The sequence below is a fragment of the Alligator sinensis genome, unplaced genomic scaffold, assembly GCF_000455745.1.
Source record: "Alligator sinensis unplaced genomic scaffold, ASM45574v1 scaffold117_1, whole genome shotgun sequence".
Classification (NCBI taxonomy): domain Eukaryota; kingdom Metazoa; phylum Chordata; order Crocodylia; family Alligatoridae; genus Alligator; species Alligator sinensis.
Window position 1 is genome coordinate 537,109 of NW_005841855.1, and position 20,510 is coordinate 557,618.

At 39.6% G+C, this 20,510-nt stretch overlaps 2 protein-coding genes across 4 annotated transcripts in view; both read left to right on the forward strand.

Annotated features, from left to right (window-relative positions):
- IMPACT (impact RWD domain protein) overlaps positions 1–360 on the forward strand; it is a 39,369-nt gene extending 39,009 nt beyond the window's left edge. For both annotated transcript variants that reach the window (XM_006016385.3, XM_006016384.3), the window contains exon 11: positions 230–360. In XM_006016385.3, the coding sequence (XP_006016447.1) occupies positions 230–301 (72 nt within the window). In that variant the 3' untranslated portion in view covers positions 302–360. The remainder of the gene's footprint in view (positions 1–229) is intronic.
- An 884-nt stretch (positions 361–1,244) lies between these two features.
- Positions 1,245–18,852, forward strand: LOC102387564 (histamine H3 receptor-like). Of its 2 annotated transcripts, none has more exons than XM_025213967.1 (3): positions 1,245–1,296; positions 8,510–8,676; positions 11,565–18,852. In XM_025213967.1, the coding sequence occupies exons 1-3, from the start codon at positions 1,287–1,289 to the stop codon at positions 12,354–12,356; spliced, it is 969 nt and encodes a 322-aa protein (XP_025069752.1). In that variant the 5' UTR covers positions 1,245–1,286; the 3' UTR covers positions 12,357–18,852. The 2 variants fall into 2 exon arrangements, with proteins under 2 accessions (XP_025069752.1, XP_025069747.1); XM_025213962.1 differs by lacking the exon at positions 1,245–1,296 and adding an exon at positions 6,698–6,801.
- Positions 18,853–20,510: the final 1,658 nt, after the last annotated feature.

The window sequence follows — 20,510 nt, forward strand, 5'->3', positions numbered from 1 at the left end:
GAAGAACTTAACTCCTATGAGATTAGAATATTTCTAAATGAACCTCTACTGTATCTAAAACTTAGGTCAGAGTCAGAAGTCAGAATTGTCACAAATCTCAATGAACAATATTCAAAATTCATTACAACATAACTGGTGCCTAGTGTATGACTGAAAGATCTTAGCAGTGTAGAGAAGAGCACAGCTGTCTTTATAGACTATAGTCATATTTCTTTTGATTTTCTTTCAGGAAGAATCATCTAAACAATTGGGTAAGAACAGAAGAATAAGGAAGGACAACAAGAAGAAATCTGAACGTTAATACATTTTAAAAGAACCTGTTGACAGCATTCAGTTTGCACATATTTTATAAAGTCCTACATTAAAAACACTATTGCAGAAAAATATCTTCAGACACAAATATATGCCTTATCTAAGAAAAACAGACATTTCAGATTCAGCCGAAAATTTAGAATGGCCTTAGCAGCATTTTCACTTTCTTCAGTGGTTACGTCAGTTGTTTTGGAGTGGGGAATGTGAACAAATGATTTTGCCATACATTCATACATTACAATGAATTCCAGAGCTTAACAAAACCAGTATTTTAGCTTTCACCTTTTAAGTGACTCAGAATATGGATTAACTGTCCTCTGTACCATCACTAATCAAATACCTCTTTTGTACTGGAATCTTAGGGCACTTTTACACGTGTTCCGACATGTTTCAGTTAGAATGCGTCAGAGCACAGTCGATTAATTGATTGTGCTGGAGCGTTCTGATCAAAATACTCCAGCATGCTGTAGCATCTCTTGTATTCAGCACCCCTGGGTTTCAGAATGGCAGTGGGGGCGCTTTAACTAAAGCTGGTTGAATGGTGTAATTAGAACAGCTGTAATTAGAACAGCTCCCAAGAGCCACTCTGCTCTAATTAAAACACCACCCCCACCTTGGGCATGTGTATAGGTGCACTTAATTGCCCTAATTTTCCTCAGTTGAGTTCTTCATTGGAATGATGGTACTGTAACTTTTGTAAAGGATATTATGTTTTAGGGTATTGTCTATTAAAACTTTCTATGTTTGAGAAGAAAGCAAGTAGCATACTGCTACATGGACTTTCTTGCGTCTACTTCGTCCTTGAGCATAGCATTGGAGTTTGCTTGATGACACAAAAGAACCATCGGAAGAAGTGTCAATCTACATGAATGTAAAGGAATCGCTTTATTAATTTATTGAGGATTTGCTGAAAGTGTCAGATTGTGGAAACTGGCTGAATTTATCAGTGGTGAGCTCTGAAACTGAAAGAGCCAATGATTTTAGGTCAGGAAACAAATTTTAAAACATATTTTGAATTTAATTATGAACATATTAAATATATGAAATATCACTCTTAGTGATTGCCTTTCATAGATGTTTTCAGTTATCTTTTTTTTCTTCTGCTGGATTTTTCTGTAATGCACTAACAATTTAAGCCTTGGTACTGTAAAAGGGAGTCAGTCATTTGGTATTAAGGACTTGCTGTGTGGAGACTTTGGTAGAAGCAGAATCTAGTTTTTTATATTTACACCAGTGGCTCGCAACCTCAGGGCATGACCCAGATCAGGGTTGTGGGAGGTCTGCTCCTTGCTCAGCCCCTCCCGCCTGCAGGGTTCTCCCAGCGCATGGTCTGCGCGGGTCTTGCTGCCGCTGCTCCCCACAATCTTGGTGCAGCCTAGGCTCTGCTGGCACTGCCAGGCATGAGTGAGGAGGAGGCTGGGGTTGCAACTTGGATTTAGGGTTGCAGCAAAAAAGGTTGGGAGCCACTGATTTATACTTTATCCCTTACTTGCAGAGGATGTAGTGAATAATCTGATGGATATCTTTCTTTTCTACTGTTTTTATCTTTTAATTGCTATAATTCTGTTAAGTTTTAACAGTAAAGCTACTTTCTTAGCCTGGTCTGTAGTTGAAACTTTTGCTGGATAATGATATCAGTTAATGGCATGATTTTAGTACTGACATTTCTATACCAGCAAAAATCATAGTGCAGATAAAATGGTAGTGGCATAAAATATTTTTGTGATATTGTTGGCTTCTAAAAGTGATATAAACTATGCAGCAAATCCATGTTTTGCCAGCCTGAGTTCTATCTATGCCTAGAGTTCACCAGTGTAGCTTATGCCACCAACCTGTCCTAGTGTAAAGTTGGCCTAATTAAACTAGTTACTCAAAAATGCCTTGCAGAAATAGAGAATGTTTTAGCATTTAGTCAGGATGAAGTTGTAGCAAAGGAGCCTAATGGACTGACTGTTTTCAAAAGTACAGAATAACCACAGATTCTACTACAAAAAAGGGAGTTGCAGGTTATCAGCACCTTTGGAAATCAATTTTTTGCATTGATTTCTTGACTTTTAACTTTATTCAGCTACAGCACCTAATTTTGTAATATCACTTATTTGTGTTTTATCTGACACCTGCTTTTGTAATTAGTAAAGGGAAATCTGTAGGGGAACTAATTTAAAGCAGTTGTGAACCTTCTCTGACTGCACTGTCCCTTCTTCTGTTTAATTATTTTACCGATGGAGTCTTTTGAAGCTGAAATGCTGCTATCTGTTTTCGGCATGCTACTGGTAAATATTCCCACTAGTCATTTTTTAAACCTATATATTTTTCCAAAAATACAGTAGACCAAATTTTCATTCTGGGGACTAGTAAGTGATTTGCAAAGCTAAATGAAGTGAGAATTCGTGAAAAAATGCACATGGAAGACTCTAGTTGAAGCTGATTGAATAATACTAAAAAATGTTAATATATTTTAGTATGTAAATGATTAACATTGCTGAGCAGCTATTCACAGTGTCATGAAATTGCTTGAATACATTAAAAGTACTGTTTTTTATAAGAATGTTAGAGAGCTCCAAGAGGTTAAATAGTTGCTCAGTAGAAAATCTAAAGAAATTAGTGCAGGCTATTTATTTCTTGCCTAAAACGTTTGTTATCCAAGTGATGATAGTTGGTTGGACAGAATGCCACTCCTGATAGCAAACCATCAAAGTGAACAAAATGTGTATGCATTTGTTTTTTGCACAAAGATGTGGGGTGTTTGCTAACCTGTCTTTGTCTGGAGAGGGCCAGTGAAGATATTTGCATCTTCTGCTTTTCTGTTCATAAGAAGTTATCTAAGTTAAAACTTCCTGTATTCTGTGGAAACTCTCAAAAAATGTTCTTGGAAATTAGCTTTTTGAGAGAGTGTTTTTCTCTTCAGCATTATGAGTTGTGCAACGCTGTCTTTCATTCGCTCCCTGTTCCCTGCTGTACTTAGGACTACTGTCTGAGTTCAAGGGGGCTGCGCTCTTAACATTTGGTTGCAAACAACTGTTTCTGAATTATAATTTAGAGCAGTAGTGCTCAACCTTTTTTGCCTTGTGAGCCAGATGAGTGCTGCCCAGTCCATCCCCAGGCCAGATCCACCTGGTGGTCCCTATCCGGTGCCCAGAGCAGGTGTAATGAGTCCCCATCTGACCTTGTGTGGGGGGAGGGGAAGCAGCCTTGATCCAACTGTGTGGGGAAGGGGCATGGCCCAGATCTGATCCAGCCATGTAGCGGGGGAAGGAGCTGTGTGGGGCCTGTGGACCAGAGGTTGAGCTCCCCTGATTTTGAGTATTGGTGTATGGGCCAGCATAGGTCACCAGATGTGAGACATCAAGTTTTTAGTATTGGTTTGTAAGTGTGAAGACCGCTAAGATGCATCAGAAATGTTGTGTGACAAGTGGAAGATATATACCAGGGAAGTTTTTTTTTTTCACTGTTATGCTAGATGCCAAGGGAAGTGCAGTTTTCTATTAGAACCTAACACCAGATTGATAGTTCCTTGATGGCTTCCCTTAGCTTTTCATCAAACCAAAGAATCATCAAGAAGCTTTGGAACTGTCTTCCTCATAAACTGGACTACAAAAATGGTTTTATGCTCTAACTTCTCTAGAGCACAGAGATGTCTCAGTAGCTGATGAGAATCACTGTTAAAAGATGGTTACCTTCAGGAAGCCAACCTATTTCAAATCAATACTGATCAGAAAAACCTCCAGGCTCAGAGGCTGCATGTGGTCACAGGATCTGCTCAGAGACCAGTTTTCAGCAGTAGCTAGGGTTTCAGCTTTTTGGTTAAGCAGGAAAGGGCAGGTGCATGAGCTGAAGACTAGGCTCTAGCCTTATTCTTATTCCAGCCATAAATGGAAAAGTCTCTTTTGCTTCACTCTGCCTTCCCAAAAACAAGGTGCATGCCTTATTTGGGAGCTTATATGGTATGCAAGAAAACAGGGTACTGTTGTTGTAACTTGAAGTGCTTTATGGGCTTCCTGAAAAACGTTGGAGTACGCTGGACTTTACTTGTATGTGCATAGGATAAGTGCATAATTCACTTAATTATACAATATGATACCAATTCCGACTTTTTGCCTATTGCTTCCGCTGTAACAAACATTGCTTAAATGCATGAACTGCTTAAGTACATAGGAACTCTTCAGCCTTTCTGTCTACTTTGCAGTGTAATTGTATGTAATTGGTTATGCCTACTTGTACATAATTGGTGACACTGAGTAGGAGCTATCAATTTCAAGGCTTTAGAAAACAGCTTTGTACTGTCAATTTCAAGGCAACTATTAGAGGTGTATCTGTTCTGAGAAGCAGATTAAGGAACTCTACTGAGATGCAAAAAAGCTTTGTGCAGAGTGCTCTTGTACTCAGTAAGCATTGTTAGTGAGAAATTGGTAAGAACCCATTTAAAATATTGTGTGTAGTTCTGGTCACTAAGCTTAAAAAATAAATTGGAATAGTTTCAAAGAAGGACCTTTAGGATTTTTAAAGGAATGGAAACTTACCTAGGAAAGGAAGGTGTAGGTCTATATAGCTTAACAAAAAAGTTTGGTAAGGGATATGATTATCCTTTACACGCATTTGTCGGATGTATATTGGGGAGGGAGAAAAGCTTTTTAGATTGATAATGGGTTTGAATCACATCTCTGATAGTTATGCCCAGCCCCAGTTTCTTCTCTAGCAATACTGGAGTTACTCAAATTCCATATTCCCCTCTGGTGAAACTGAATAACATGGAATTCCATTGATGATCCCATTGCAAGACTTGAACCTCTGACAAAAAACTTTGCCTAAATAATTCCCTTTCAGCTTCTTACAGGTGTGTGTGTCTTGGTGATAAAGCAGTTAGCTCTCAAGTTGTTTTTGAGTTTTACCAACTGGAAAAATCATTGGGTAGTCCAAAGATAGTTTTTAAAAAGAAGGGAAAGAAACCACTCTGTGACTTCTCATTTCTCTTACTGCAGGTGGAAAAGTATGCCTTGAGTGGAAAATCCTTCATTAAAGTAGGTGCTAATTTTGTTTAGATTAGTTTCAGTATTGATGGCAGAAGGGAGAAAGCAGTTTGCAGAATTGCTTGGTAGCTGTTGCCTACAACTGTGGTTACTACGAGACTTGTAAATATCTGTAAGTAGATAACAAAATTTAAGGCAGAAGTGAATTTTTAAAAATATATTTTAAAATTTGATGTAGCTTATAGTATGAAGATATTTGGAAAAATTGTGCCATTGCATTTTTACAGTGCCCTAAATCAAAGGACTCTCAAACTATTTTGCAAACATTAAGGAATTATTCCTCACAACAGAGTACAGAAATTGAGGCCAACAGTTTACAAACATGCTTAAAATTGGACACCCAAATCCATTTAGGTCCTGGGATAAAGGTGACTGGATTGTCAGAGGTGTTAATGTCTTCTGTCTCTAATAAATGGATAAATTACAAGTACAAATCTAACATATCCATGCAAATGTCGTTCTCTTTCTGTCACCAATGCTGAGAGGAGATCCTAATCCCACAGAAGTCAATAGTCAACATCCACTTATTTTAATGGGGCAAGATATGGCCCCTTTCTAGGAAATTATCTTCTCATTTATTGAAAGATTGAGGTCAGTGAGAGGTTTGCAACTATTTAATTGGATTTTATTGATTAATATCAGTCTTGGTATCATTGTAGCCTATGAGCTTTGAATTCCAGATACTGTGTAAACAGGAGCATCTAAAAATATTGATCTTGGAGTTATGGATTATGTTGTATTATATTATTTTACAGAACCAAGCACAGTGGACTTCAACCCAACTGTAATAGAAAAAAACATTATTAATTGCAGTCAGATGAATATTGAGAATATTAGAAATAAAACCTATTTCTGTTTCTTCAGCAGAATTATCTGTACAAAACATGAAAGTAAGAAACAAATTCTAAAGAAAATATGACACGCACCTAATGTGAACATGTACAGTGGTTTGAAAGAGAAAGCAGGACATTTTTTTTTAGCTTGACTTCCTGATCTCAATTGATAAGGAGTAGCCTGTAGGAGAAACACAGTACTTGCATTTAAGATTTTGCACTTGAAACCTGCTTGTACTGTAAAGACTGGCTTTCCTTTAGTTTCAGTTTTTGGAACATTTCAGCTACATAACTCTTGGTTTTTATAACCAGGAAGTCCTACAAAATTCAGGCTTAGTAAGAAACAGAATCTCACAGTTGATTTTTTTTTTTTTTTTTTTTTTAATGTTGTAAAATTATTTTTGTATATTTCAATATCTTCTTGCCAACCTATCTTACTAACTTTATTTATTTACATCAGTTTAACTGAATACATTCACTGGATTTGATTTTCTTAATGAAGTGAACTGAACAGGATCCAGAATATAACAGTGCTAAAGCTGTAGATATGTCTGCAATATGTAACAAAAGCCTGTCTTCAGCCACAGATTCAGAACCAACTTTTTCAGTGGGGACTTCGGCATTACTAGGTATTCTTATGGCAATAGTAATCCTTATTACAGTCCTTGGAAATGCCTTGGTCATCCTGGCTTTTGTTGTGGACAAAAATCTGAGACATCGGAGTAATTATTTCTTTCTTAATCTTGCAATTTCTGATTTTATAGTAGGTAAGTTGTTATCATGAAGGAATGTAATCTTTCTTTTACCAGTATTTTTAAGACAAGGTAAGATTTATATTGCTTTTTACATGAATATTGAAGATCTGGCTTGTTACATGTTGTGATTGAGTTTTATTTACCTTTAAAATTCTTCCCCTTATATTGTCAGACTGAACAGAGTATGCATTTGCTAGTAGATCATGTATATGTTGCAAATGTCTTTTATCTATTTATTGAACTACAGGCTGACAGTTAAACTAGTAAGCCAACTAACTGTATCCACTCAGTGTTTTTAAGCATTCTGTGTGCCAATGTGTCTTCCCATATGGACTTCTGTGAAGAACAGACAATTAATTACTTGTGTGGTTTGATCATTTGGTGTGTGTGTGATGCTTTTAAATAAGCATTAACATAAGATCAGCAGTGAATTTCTGAATGATTAAAGCATAACCTCAGCTACTATTCTGAGGCATTTATGGCTGATGATCTTGAGTCTAAGTATAACAACCCTTAAGACTGCATGGTATGATGTGGTTATCATAGAATGGGACTGATACAAGGGCAGTAATGAGCTAGTAGTAGTAATCAAGTGAACTAGTCTTTCCTTCTCTAAGCAAAGGATTTTTTTAAGGATTCACAATGGTCATGGGCAACCTTCTGGCCACAGATGCTTTATTCCCGATGGAGTCCAGGGAATGATAGCAAGTGTAAGGGATTTCAAAGATAAGGAAAAGAGCATACTAAGCATTTCAACAGCAGTATGTTGCTCCTAAATATTTCACAGTGGGTATATCTACATAGACGTTTACTGCACAGTTGGCTAATTAACTGCGCAGTAAACATCTTGGCATCTATATGTGCGTCCCTGTTAGGGCACACAAAGCTAATAAACTCCATAGTAGGGAAGTACTTGTAAATACAAATGCTACCCTGTGTGGAGTTTTTTTCATGTGAAGCAGCACATGTTTAGACGCTGCCATAGCTGGCTGGGGCACGAGGGTGCTTCAGTGCATTCAACCGATGTATTCTATCTTTTTACCAAGTTAAAGAGGATTAAGATCAGTGGGAAAAATGACCTGAATATGCTTAATACACTATATGATCTCTTAATCTTTTACTAGTATGGTTAAGAAAATTGTTGGAAATGTTTACATGGATATTGAAGTTGCAGTATGCTTCTACAATTAGTACTTCTGGAGTCGTAGTAAATGCTGTTATCACACGCATTTAAAGGGTGATGACTCTAGTCATTTAGCACAGATTGAAGATTTAAAAAATGTGGCTAAAGGCATCTCAGCTACTCCTCCTTTAAATTGTGATAGAAGTCTGGACTATTGTACTAAAAGTCAGCACTATAATGTGTTGGCAAGAGAATGACTGTGCATAAAAACCCATGCTAAAACCTAGTGCACAGGAATCCCTTTGGATTTCATGAGAATACAAGAACTTCAGCCTCTACAATTCTATTGGTTTCTATTAATGTTTTAATTTCTTACCTTGTTATCTTGTGCTCACATTTACACCAGCTACAATCCTGATGATAATCTCTGGATTATGTTCTTGTTATTTCCTCCCACAGGTGCATTCTGCATCCCTCTATATATCCCGTATATCCTGACAGGCAAATGGCCATTTGGAAGAGGCCTCTGCAAACTCTGGCTTGTTGTTGATTATCTAATGTGCACAGCTTCGGTATTTAACATTGTCCTGATCAGCTATGATCGGTTTCTGTCAGTTACTAAAGCTGTAAGTATAAGATTCCTAGTTAGCCTTGCATGCCTACTGGGGTTTATATATAGCTTTGTGTAACAATAATGGTCAACAGTTAAGTATTAACCATTTCATCCATAGATTTGAAAGTACTTTACTAAGAAGGATAAGAAAATATAAAAGATTTGCTTTAGGTTGGTGAAACTTAACCTTCCAGTCCTGCAGGCTGGGTAAGTAGTGCAGGGCCAGTTGGACTGTGCTTGGAACAGGGCTTTTTTGGCAGTTTCCTGGCTGCTGTGGCACAGGACTGAGGAGCAGGGAGAATATTTTTCTGAAGTTCCCAAGTAGTGAAAAGGAGTGCAGAGTGGTATTGGGATGAAGGGCTGAGGAAGCACAGGGATAATGTGGTAGAGTTGAATAGGAGGAATTGGAAGTGGGATGTGATGCTAAAAGGAGGCTGTGGGGTGGATACTGGGCCTGTGAAGAGTTGCTGAGGTGTGGTAGAGGAGACCAAGACAAGGAGCTGAATGGAGAGAGGGGAGGAAATTGGGACTCAGAGATGAATACAAGGTGGGGTTGCAAGGGGCAACTGAGTTTGGGACAGGGAACTGAAGGAGAGCAGGTAGCATGCTGGGATGATCCTGCTTTGAGCAGGAGGTTGGACTAGATGACCTCCTGAGGTCCCTTCCAACCCTCATTTTCTATGATTCACTCTATAAAAAACAGACTGGTGGACAATGGATATGAGAGTCTATAACCAGCAGCATTTACTTTTCTCTGAACCTGGAAGAGAATCTGAGATCCCAGAATCTCACTGTTCTTTTGTTGTTAGTATATATCTAGGGATCTACCTAAATAGTTCTGAAGTGAAAGCAAAATCATGGGCCACAAACAGCCCATGGCACCATTTTTCATGGGTTTTTCATGGTGGCCTCCCTTGCCACTCATTAGCTAGCAGGGCCCGGTGGCCCTGCCCCTCACCACTGATTGGCCAAGACTTGGCCAATCAGTAGTGGGGGGTAGCCTGCATCTTTGCTGCTTGCTTTCAAGTGGGGGGTAGCCTGCATCTTTGCTGGCAGTTCCTCCCCCTCCCCCCCCCTTCCTCTCTCCCCCAGGCTGACTGTGGGGCTGGGCCGCAGCAGCCCTGAGGACCACTGGAGAGCCAGCATTTTATTTTTAATAAGTTTTTTTTCCCCCCGGAGATTCCTTTCCAAAATTGTAGGGATTGCCATTTTTGCAGGGGAAACTCTTTTCATGGTTTTTGTGAAAAGCACAAAATCACAAATAGGGTAGATCCCTATTTATATTTGTGAAGACTAGTGGCAAAATATGTTCATATTCTGTTAGTGGTTGGCCTACTGGATTAGAGGCAACCCACTAAAATGCCCAGTTTATCTCTTAGCTCCTACCCCATATGTCTGTGTGGTAGACTTTAGTAGGGCTGACCCTGTTGAAGATCCATATAGCTGTCAATATGATATTGTGATGAGTTTCTGGGGTTTTATAAGCTTGCTTTTTCAAAAGACCTAGGGAATTGAATACAAAATTGCTACATATAAGAAACAAGATCGCAAACTCTCCAAATTTAGGAAAAGCCAAATTAAAGACTGCCTATGTAACTTCATTTAAGCACCTTGGAAATAAGCATAATGATAGAGTCTGTAATTACATAATCACATGCTATTTTTCCACAGGGCCTCTGCCTTGGATGGTATTTAGGGTATTACGGCAAAGGTGATTTGTTATCTTTAGAATGCCTGCCTTTAAGTCAGAAGTTGGAAAGAACATAGGTGGTGAGGTGGGAGCTGTAGGAAGAGGAGGTCTGATCTCATGATTAAGTCAGTTGAAGTGCCCTGTACAATTGGGTTGTACACCTACATCTGCTAGATAACTCTTATGTGTTTCTGGGCAAGTCACTTTGTATGAAACTTTTCACAGGTGACCCTAAATGTTTTTCTCATTGTATGTGTCCAGATTGTGACAGCTAAGGTTTCAAATAATGTTCTGAATGATCCTAATTGCAGCTAAGGCCATGAGTTCTGTTCCGAACACATGCAGTTTTATAACATGCTAAATACATGGAAAAATCAGGACATATATCACAAATTGGGGACCCAAAATTCTTGTACACCTCTGACATTGCTTCTGTGTCTCAGTTCTCCATCTGTAAAATGGGAATGATAAAACTTCTTCACTTCATTGGGTGCTGTGGAGATGAATTTATTACTGCTTGTGAAGTACTTGCATGTCACAGTGCTGAATGCTATAGAAAAGGCAAACAAGGTTCTTTGAGTAAATCTGATATCTTTTATTAGACCGACTAAATAGTTGGAAACATTTTTCTTAGTAAGCTTTCGGGTTTAAAAACCCTATGTCAGGCTGAGGAATCATCTGCAATTGTGTGCTCTTCCTGGATGCTTCTTCAGCCTGACATAGGTCTTTTAAACCCAAAAGCTTGCTAAGAAAAAAATGTCCAACTATTATGTTGGTCTAATAAAATGTATCAGATTTACCCAAAGAACCTTGTCTGCCTATGTCCTTAGACCAACATGGCTAGAACCCATACCTGTGTAGAAAAGGCAAGGAGGTTTGAAGAGTATATACTAAGGCAGGGGAATTCTTGAAATTTGAATAGAAAGCCGCAGCTCAGCTATGGGAGTGAAGATGAAGTAAAAATGTGAGGTTTCCTTGCATATGAATGTAAAATGAAAGGCTTTTTCCTCCAGGCTGACTGGGGGGAAAACCCTCATCTCATATTTGAGTAAATACATTAATAAAAATTTCCCTGGCTTTATAGAAGCATGAGTGTTCTGGACATCTAGAGACTTAAAGTACACATTTTTTCTTAGGGTTTCAGAAGTTGCTTTACAAAAACACAGGTTTCTAAAAGATCTCTCAAAGTGGACTTTTCATTCTGCTTTTAGGTGTCTTACAGAATTAACCCAGGAATGACATCAAAGGCTATTGCAATGATGGTGGCAATATGGGTGTTTGCATTCTTACTCTATGGCCCAGCAATTATCATTTGGGAATATGTGGTTGGCTGTAGCATTGTACCTGATAAGAAATGTTATGCTGAATTCATCTACAACTGGCATCTTCTTTTGGGCTCTTCAATCTTTGAGTTCTTCACACCTTTAATCTTAGTGGCCTATTTCAATATACAAATCTTCCGCAGCATCCAAAATCGCCTGACAACAATTCCTCAAGAGCTTTCTGAGTCTCCAAAGAGCAAGAGCCAAGTACGGAGGCTTTGGTGCTTGTTGAAGGAAGACGCATCTTTTTCTGATTCTGAAACAGAGAAGAGTTGTTCTACTTCAGGGTCACAGAGGCACTTGTCAACATCTGACAGACCAAGACCATCACACTTATATTCCCATACTTCTGAAACTGATCCTATGGGATCTTTCAAAGTGAAGACTAGCCGCAAACTGCAAAGAGACAAAAAAATTGCAAAGTCACTTGCCATAATTGTTTGCATCTTTGTCATTTGCTGGGCACCATATTCATTGCTCATTATTATTTTTGCAGCCTGCGATGGAAATTGCATCAAACCATACTTGTATGAAATTTCATTTTGGCTTTTGTGGCTCAATTCTTCTGTGAATCCTTTTCTCTATCCTCTCTGTCATGTTAAGTTTCGGAATGCTTTCAGAAAAATATTGTGCCCCTACAAGCGTGCAGAATCGTCGCCACGGCCATCAGTTTCTTTTTAAGAAGCAAAACTAAGAGATTCGTAGAAGGTCCCCTGTTTTTTAGTTAAACTTGTACTATCTCCGGTAATACTGTAGATACATATTTTTATTGAGGGCATTAGTTAATACAATAAATGTGTGAATTTGCCACGAGTTCAGTGATTTTCAGGACACCAATTACAATGTACTTCCTACACAATGAAAATTACTTGTATTTGTAGTAGGTCAGAATGATCATAAATTCCTCAGACTGATTGAATTTCCAAAATGTTTGTGGTTTCAGTTATGAATTTCAAAAATCTGGTAATAAATGTATCAGTGATCAGACATAACTCCTTTGAATTCAATGTAGGTTCTTCCTTTTATACTGGCAATCAAATAGAGGTTGGTAAATCAGTATGAAAGCAAGAAGCAAACATCAGACAGATGTGGAATAGTGTATTTCCATGTTATTTTGTCCATTTTTATTTGTTTTTTAATGTTATGCCATTAGTTGTATTATTATAACATTATTTACATAATATTTTTAAAAGGCTCTTCGAGCTTCTAGGCATCTCCACAAAGAAACCTCAGGACTGGTTTGATGAGAGTAATAAGGACATTTAAGCTCTCGTTAACAGAAAAAGTCTCCTTTTTCTGCTTTCCATTTTCAAAGTTTGGCAGAATGACATCAACTCCAAACAGAAGCAAGACACTGCCACATTAAAGCTGATACCCAGAGTAAAATCTGAGAGCAAATGAACAAGTGGTGGGAGGACAAAGCAAAAGAGATACAAAAGTTTGCTGACAGCCACAATATGTGTAGTTTCTTCAGTGCAACCAAAGCTACCTATGGGCCAGGCACACAAAGGGACTTTCCTGTGAGTTCTAAGGATGGAACAACACTGTGCATGGATGGTGGAGCTCTCTTTACATAGTGGAAAGAACATGTTCAAGAGGTTCTGAACTGATCTTCTAATGTCAAAGATAAGACCACCAAAGCCATTCCACTGCACCCAATTAAGGACAACCTTGCAGATTCACCAGGCTATCAAGAGGCCTTGAAAGCCATTGAGCAGGCTGTCATTCTTGAATCAAAGGATTGCTGCTGCCGCTGCTGCCGCTGCTGTCAATTTAGAGTTTCCATTTAGTAATGGATGTTGATTGTCCATTGGGATATCCCTATTAAGAGCATTATGATATGAAGCCTTGTACGTATCCAGTATTATATAGATATTTACTAAGAGTTGCTGGACATATTTAAAGTGGACCACCAGACTGGTGGACCATAAGGTCCTGCTAAGTGGTGTGCAGATTACTCCAGACTTTCCCTTTTCAATTAAAATTTGAAGATGAGAATGCACAGTGAACTATACCTAATTTTAAGAGTTGACAGTAGTCTTCTGGTCCAAAATGGTTGGAAACCACTGATCTAAAGCATGGCAGAGAATAAAACATAAGCGTGTACTATAACCAGCTGTCTTCTTTAATTGACACATTTATCGTTTTTTCACAAAGATTAGCTCTGATTCATTTCAAGATGTTTTTTTAAATTGAAAAAAGATACTTCCCTGCACAAAGAAATACTTTTGCTTTGGTATTGCGGCAAACAAATGTTGGTAAGCAATGCTTTTGAAAATGTAAAGAGCTCAACATGTTTAGTTTATCAAAAAGATGAATGAGTGACTTGATTGGGGTGTAAAATGACTTTTCTGTGGTGCAGGTACAGGGCACTAAAGGGCTAATCTCCCTCTGAGGCCTTCACATTGAGAATGGAAGGCATGTTTTAGTCCATAGCTAGTGGAATCCACAATCCCCAGTCAAGCACTTGGTCTCCATGGACAATGTCTAAGGGTAGAATTCACTGAGGTCAGCGAAGTGTGGAGCTGTCTAAATTAGCCAAAAGAAAATGGCTAGAAGGTTAGTGTTCAAGCTCCTTCCTCTCAGGGAGTTAGGCATCCAAGTATGAGGTGAAGAAAGAAGCTTCCTTCCTTCCGAGATAAGAGCTGTGCTTTCTCTTTTAGCCAGTTCAAAACTTTAAAAAAAAACCAAACGGAGGTAGAGAAGGTATCTCTCTCTCTCATATCCAGTATCCTACTGGTTAGAGTGCAGGCTTAGGATGTGGAATTCCCAGATCCAAATCACTCTTCTGTCTGATTTGGAAAAGGAATCTGAATCCAGGTTTGGCTCCCAAATGGTCACTTCACCCACAAGGTTCTAAACTACTTTGGCGTGAGTCTTTCTTAATCTCTCCTGGGCCAGACAAGGACTCTATACACGATCTGGGAGACCTTGCCCTCATGAATACTTAAGCATTGTGTACCAAGAACAAATTCAAAGGAGAGACTTAGAGAAACTGACCCCAGACTCAGATTTCTGGTACTGGAGTTCTATTGAGAGAATGCATATTTTGTGAATCCTATCACAGTTAGGTGCTGTAAGGAGTGGGGCAACTGCATATACGCAACAGCCAAAATATAGGGTACCAGCACACAAGCACATTATCATAAGCTAAAGGTAGGCAGAGCTTTACCAACATGTCACCTGCTCTGTGTTAGTGGCTTGTGTGCATGCTTTCACCCTGCAGTAAATGAAAGCCAAACTCTCAGCAGTTTATCACACTTCCTCTGAGGACAAGTTGTAGCAGGTTTAACGTTCACTTACCTGGGGGTAAAAGCAAGTACACAGGCAACTATTGCAGACCAGTTGATACCTTGTAAAGCCATCCCTATTTTAATTCATAGCTTGTGCACGCATGTCCCTAGGAACACTTTGGGTTAGTGGCTGTATGGTACTCAACAGACTTGTAGAGTAGCAGTTAGGTACCGCAGTCTCTCTGTGGACCCCATGTCTTTTTGTTTGTGCTGCTAAGTGTTTAGCATGTTGGGTGCTGTAAAAATAATAACTATAATGCTTTTATTTGGACAAAACATTAAGAATTTCCCTTCATTTTGGGCAGGTAGAGACAGTTCAGTTCCCAGGTTTTACCACCAGCAGATAGTCACAGACCAATATTGCTGGTTCAGTAGGTTGGGATGGTACTTACTGCCACCTTCTTCTATCACTTCCCACTGTTTGTTTGTTTTATTGTCAGTTGAGAGAAATAAGCAGGAGACTTTTAGCCAAGAAGTAGGGCAGTTGAGGAAATTCCCAAGAGAGAAAAAGATAGTTGCTTTTTGAGTTTTATTGCTCACTCTTCAGGAAGGCAAAAGTCTTACTGGCTGCAGGAGCAATGGAGCAAACTCACTGGAGTCCTCCAGTGCTACTAGAGATCAAGGTCTGGTCAAAATAATCAGGGTCCCTTGCAAGGTCAGTTGAGCAGGCCCCATTAGGACCTAATAGTCAAGCTGTGATACTCTCCCTCTGACTGGCCAGTATGTTTAACAGGGTGAGTAGTAAGAGGGACAGCAGAATAGTGGTGTGGTTAGAATAGGTGGGTTTGTTTGTAGAGAGAGTTAGCAAAAGGGAAATAATGGCTGGAAGTTTCTTGTTAAACAAGAAAAGAGAAATAGGCTGTAGGCTTCAGCTAGGGCTAGAATAAAGCAGGAGGTCTTTTGGAGAGGGAACTGTGCTGGGGAGGCCTACTTTCTGTCTGCAGTGGCTTTGTGGAGGAAATTTGTGAATAGATATGATGGAGAGAAGACAGTGAGGGTGATACCATGCTTATGGCAAATTTCAAGCAACATTTCTTATGTGATCTTGGGCATTATGAGTTGTCTGTGAACCATCAAATCCAGGAGTCTTGTACATAAGAGTCTTGTACATTTGGTAGGTAAGAATGAGCATGGAACTTGTTTTACCTCCTTATTAAAAAATATCCTGTCCCAAACTCAAAATAACAAAGAGTAAAAAGAATGTGGGAGGCATGATGGTCTAGGAAATGTATGAGAAACAAGGATTTTTGTGGGTAATATCTTACTCAACCAACTGCAAGTCAAAAGCATTGCATTCAATAGCTTAAGTTTATCTCAACCATGCAGTTGGTCCAACAAAAGATATCACTCACAGAAATCCCTTCCTCTCAAAGGAGAAAAATAATTTTTAATAGTTCAAAGTAGGATTAGCAAGCTGGTCAGTTGACTACATGTTTTTTGAATGGTCAAAGATTATAGCAATTTTACAAAAAAAATTCTTTTGTAGTTTTCTTGACAGAAATATGACTTTTTTAAATTGTTTCTTGACATATTTCTTAATGGAAAATTTGTAGCATAACTAGGGTGGGGTGACTGGGGCAGCTGCCCCAGGTGCCAATTAGGTGCGTGGGGAGCGTAGAAAAAAATGCTGCTGCTGCACATTTGAAGTTGAAAAATAATTTCAGAGAAAAATGATGGGCACAATCCTTAAAACAAAGATATTCTTCTGTATAGAATGAAAGCCAGAGCTGTTTTTCAAGCTAGCTTTTCTGATCTCAGTAAAAAAGGATCAGCCAGAAGAAGTGTCATGGACAGCCTCTTAAAATATGGACTTGAAAACCCTGCATGCAGTTCTTGGTGACTTTTTTACAGTTTGAATTTTTTTAGGGCATGCCTCTCACTTTTGGAATCAGGAAATCTTACAAAATTGAGCTGCATTCTCAAAGTAGTGCTGAAACTCCCTAGTGGAAGTTTGTGGAAAAATAAAATAATGTGGTGGAAAATGTTAAACACTTTAGCAACCTGTTAGATCTTAGAAATGTATCAGAAAGAGAATACATTCTGTATATGTTGCAGGTGTCCTTATCTATTGTATTAGATTACCTACTGACTTAGTCGAGCCAGGCAGTATTCTACATTACAGTCCTGTGTGTCTTTGCATATTTAAGAGCATAAAAAACCTTGTCTGCCTATGCGAAGAACAGGCACTTACAGTTACTTCAGTGATTTGATGATTATATGGGCATGTAATTTTTTAGATAAGCATTAAGATTGAATGATAAGATCAGAAGTTAATTTCTGGATGATTATGGTGTAACCTTATCCGCTATTCAGAGGCCTGAGGCTGATGATCCTGAGCCTTGGGGACTCTTTACACCTTACCTTGTAAGCCACACAAATCTTAATTGGCTTAGTGGAGCAGTCGCACAGCATGAAAAACTACATCTGACTGTCCTTCACCTGCACAGCTGTGCCTTGCCACTAGAGGCTTGGTGAGCAGGGACAAGAGCCTATGTTAAATGTTTCTTAGTGCACATCAAGTCATTGCTGTCAGCTACTGTGTCTTCACCTTTTGTGGGTTTTTTTGGTCTGTTGTGGAAGAGGAGGAAGCAGAATTGAGGTAGTCAGAGAATGAAAAAGTTTGCTCTGGGTGATAAAGGTTTGGCCCTTTGATTGTATTGGCATGTCTAAATTCTTACTTTGATTGTAATAAACAGCCAATGTCAATAAATACGCTAGGGGCAGGACCAGCTCATTACTCCAGCTGGACAAAGCAAGTACCACAGCCCTGGAGCACCCAGCAACTATTGTGCCTCACGTAGCCAATCAGACTGGCTTCCTGCTTGAAATCTTTTGTTATTCTGGAGCATACCCCCCTCCTGTGCCACCCCTGCCCAGGATGCTGGCTGCCATCCAGGGGCGATGCGTGGGTGGGCACACAGGTGCATGTGCACCCCCTGAGTGTGGCGGTGCAACCCTACAACAGTGTCGGCGGCACCTGTGGGTGGATGCCACTTGCCACCCCGTTGTTGACACTAGTAGCAGCATCTGCAGGCGGTCAGTGATAGCAGCTGGCGACCGCTGATTCTGCCAGCAGCGCTTGCAGGTGGTCACTGACCCCTGGTCGGCACTCACCCCTGCCTCCACTTCCCACTGACAGCGCTGGTGGTGTCTGTGGGACCTCTGCACTTACTGCTGCCCTGCTTCTGCTGCCCAGCCACTGGAGGCACATGTTCATGCCACCACCTGAGCTCCAAGGGACCTGGAACTTTTTTTTCCCCCCCCTCCTCCATCCCTCTTCCACCATTGGTAGGAGCAGTGAGCTGATTCAGGTGGTGGCAGGAGGTGCCATGGCTGCTTGCTACTGTGGGCTGTGTCACTTGCTCTGCTCACTGTCTCTAGGGGTTGAAGCGCTGTGCCCAGCTCCACTGAACCCCAGCATCCCCACTCACCCTAGGGTGCTGGAGTACTTCAACTTGAGTGGAATAGCTGAATTGAAGGGAGTGGCTAAACCTTAATGGAACAGGAGCAAAATTAGATGGATTAGAGAAAATCCTGCCCTGGAGTGGTGTAACTTTAGGCTGAATAACAAGTGCTTTAAATCACTTAAAGGTGTTGACATGCAGCTAATCCAGGGGCTAAGAAATCCAGAAGCCACCTAAACTTACCATGTAACAAGGCACTTTTTTCTTTTGGGCCTGACGAGTATAGTGACCCTGAGACATGCACCATATAACTTCTATTATAGAATGGAATTGGTACATATACCTATTCATTTTAAACAACAGTATTGTACTGCTATGTTTGAATGTAATGAATACACCTAAAAGAAACAAGTCTTTTCTTCGTGGAGCACAGGATTTTGTTTTAAATATGCACAAAATAAAGCAGCATTTTAAGGATTACTTAAATTTTCCTCAAAGTTATGTTCTTAGCACGTTTGCTGTTTGGGAGAGATTTTCAGCTCCTGGGATCAGCTGCAGACCTCTCTTTAATGTCTTAGATTACCTTTGTGGTCTCAGATTTCTGCTCATGTCGCTATTGGGCTAGGAATACTGTTAAGAAATATGTATTCCATCCACTGGGGAGAAGGGAAAGCTTTTCAATGTTCAGGAACAAAGTTGCTGGCCAAAGAAGGTGCAATCCTAGTGTTCTTCCAGGAGGGGTGACTAACAGGAAAGTTCAGAGAGCAGTATGGGAATATGTGAAATTTTCCAACTGGTATATGTGGCTCCTAAGTGTTTAATTTGTGCTTAACTTTATACTTTATACCAAACGTATAACATGAACAGAGAAATGTCACCTCCAGCAGTCACATAACATCAATTGGATAATTATTTATTACAAATTGGACACACATTCCATACTCTGTAGATAATGTTGAAATGTGTTGTCAATATACCAAAGAGTATGGATTTTAAAGAAACCGCCATACTGGGTGAAACACTTGGCGAGCTCTGCACAACCATTGAAGCACTGTTGCTGGGCAGGAAGCAGGATGAAAATCTTTCTTATTAAAATAAATTAAAAGTTTTGAGGGTTTAAAAAAAAAATATAACCCTTAAATGTGTTTCCTAAGCAAATGGTTTGATTTTTTTCAAAAGATACTGATGGAGCAGCATGAAGCTGCTGCTCCTGAGGTCAGTGCATTTATACATGACTCTTGTATGTTCCAGTGGATCTCAACGGTATATGCAGTAGCATAACTTGGGAAGGGGGTGATGGGGGAAGCAGCCCTGGGTACCACCTTTGTGTGTGTGGGGGGAGTGGAGGGGTTGGGACAGGATGGGACACAAAAGCAGCCAATGCTGCTGTAGCAGTGATTGACTTCACCACCACAATAGGCATGGCAGGAGTCAGTGCTGCCCTGGGTACCAGGTAGCTGCACCAGGCTTGGAGTTGTGCTGCTGTGCCTCTGGGTATATGCTCAACTGCTTTGAGAAAGAGACCCCAATTTAGGAGCCAAAATCTGGATTTAAAGCAGGGAAATTGCTATTTTATTGCTGATGCTGTTGAAATTTGGAAGGAACTGAGTGAGACCTTGAAAAGAGAAATATGCAATGTGTAGCAAAAACCCCCAGTTTTTCTTTTTTTTAAATTTTAAAATGCATTATCTCCCCTTTCCCCAACCATTTCTGACTTTTTCTCTCCCTCTCTATTCCCTATAGATAAGTATAAGTGAGCTCAGACTTAGGATAAGCTTTAAACATTTTTATTTTGGTAGCAAGTTTTGGGTTTTGGATATCCACTGTTTTATATTGTATAATTATTAGGTTTGTATTGATTCTTACTGTTGTATTATTATCATTTTCATATTGATTTTTATTGTTTCATATGGATATTGTATAGTTTAGGCCTGTGTTTGTAAGTGAAACAAAGTCATGTCAAGTTTCCATTTTATATGTCAAGCCTCCATCTTGTGTCCTCTGTCTGGGCATCTCCTGTGTCGCAACTGTATGAGTCATGTATCCCTCCCATGTAAATTGGTTCCTGGACAAATGAGAATGATTGGGAATGATTGAAATACAATGGTAGCAGGCCTCTACGGAATGGCCTGTAATGA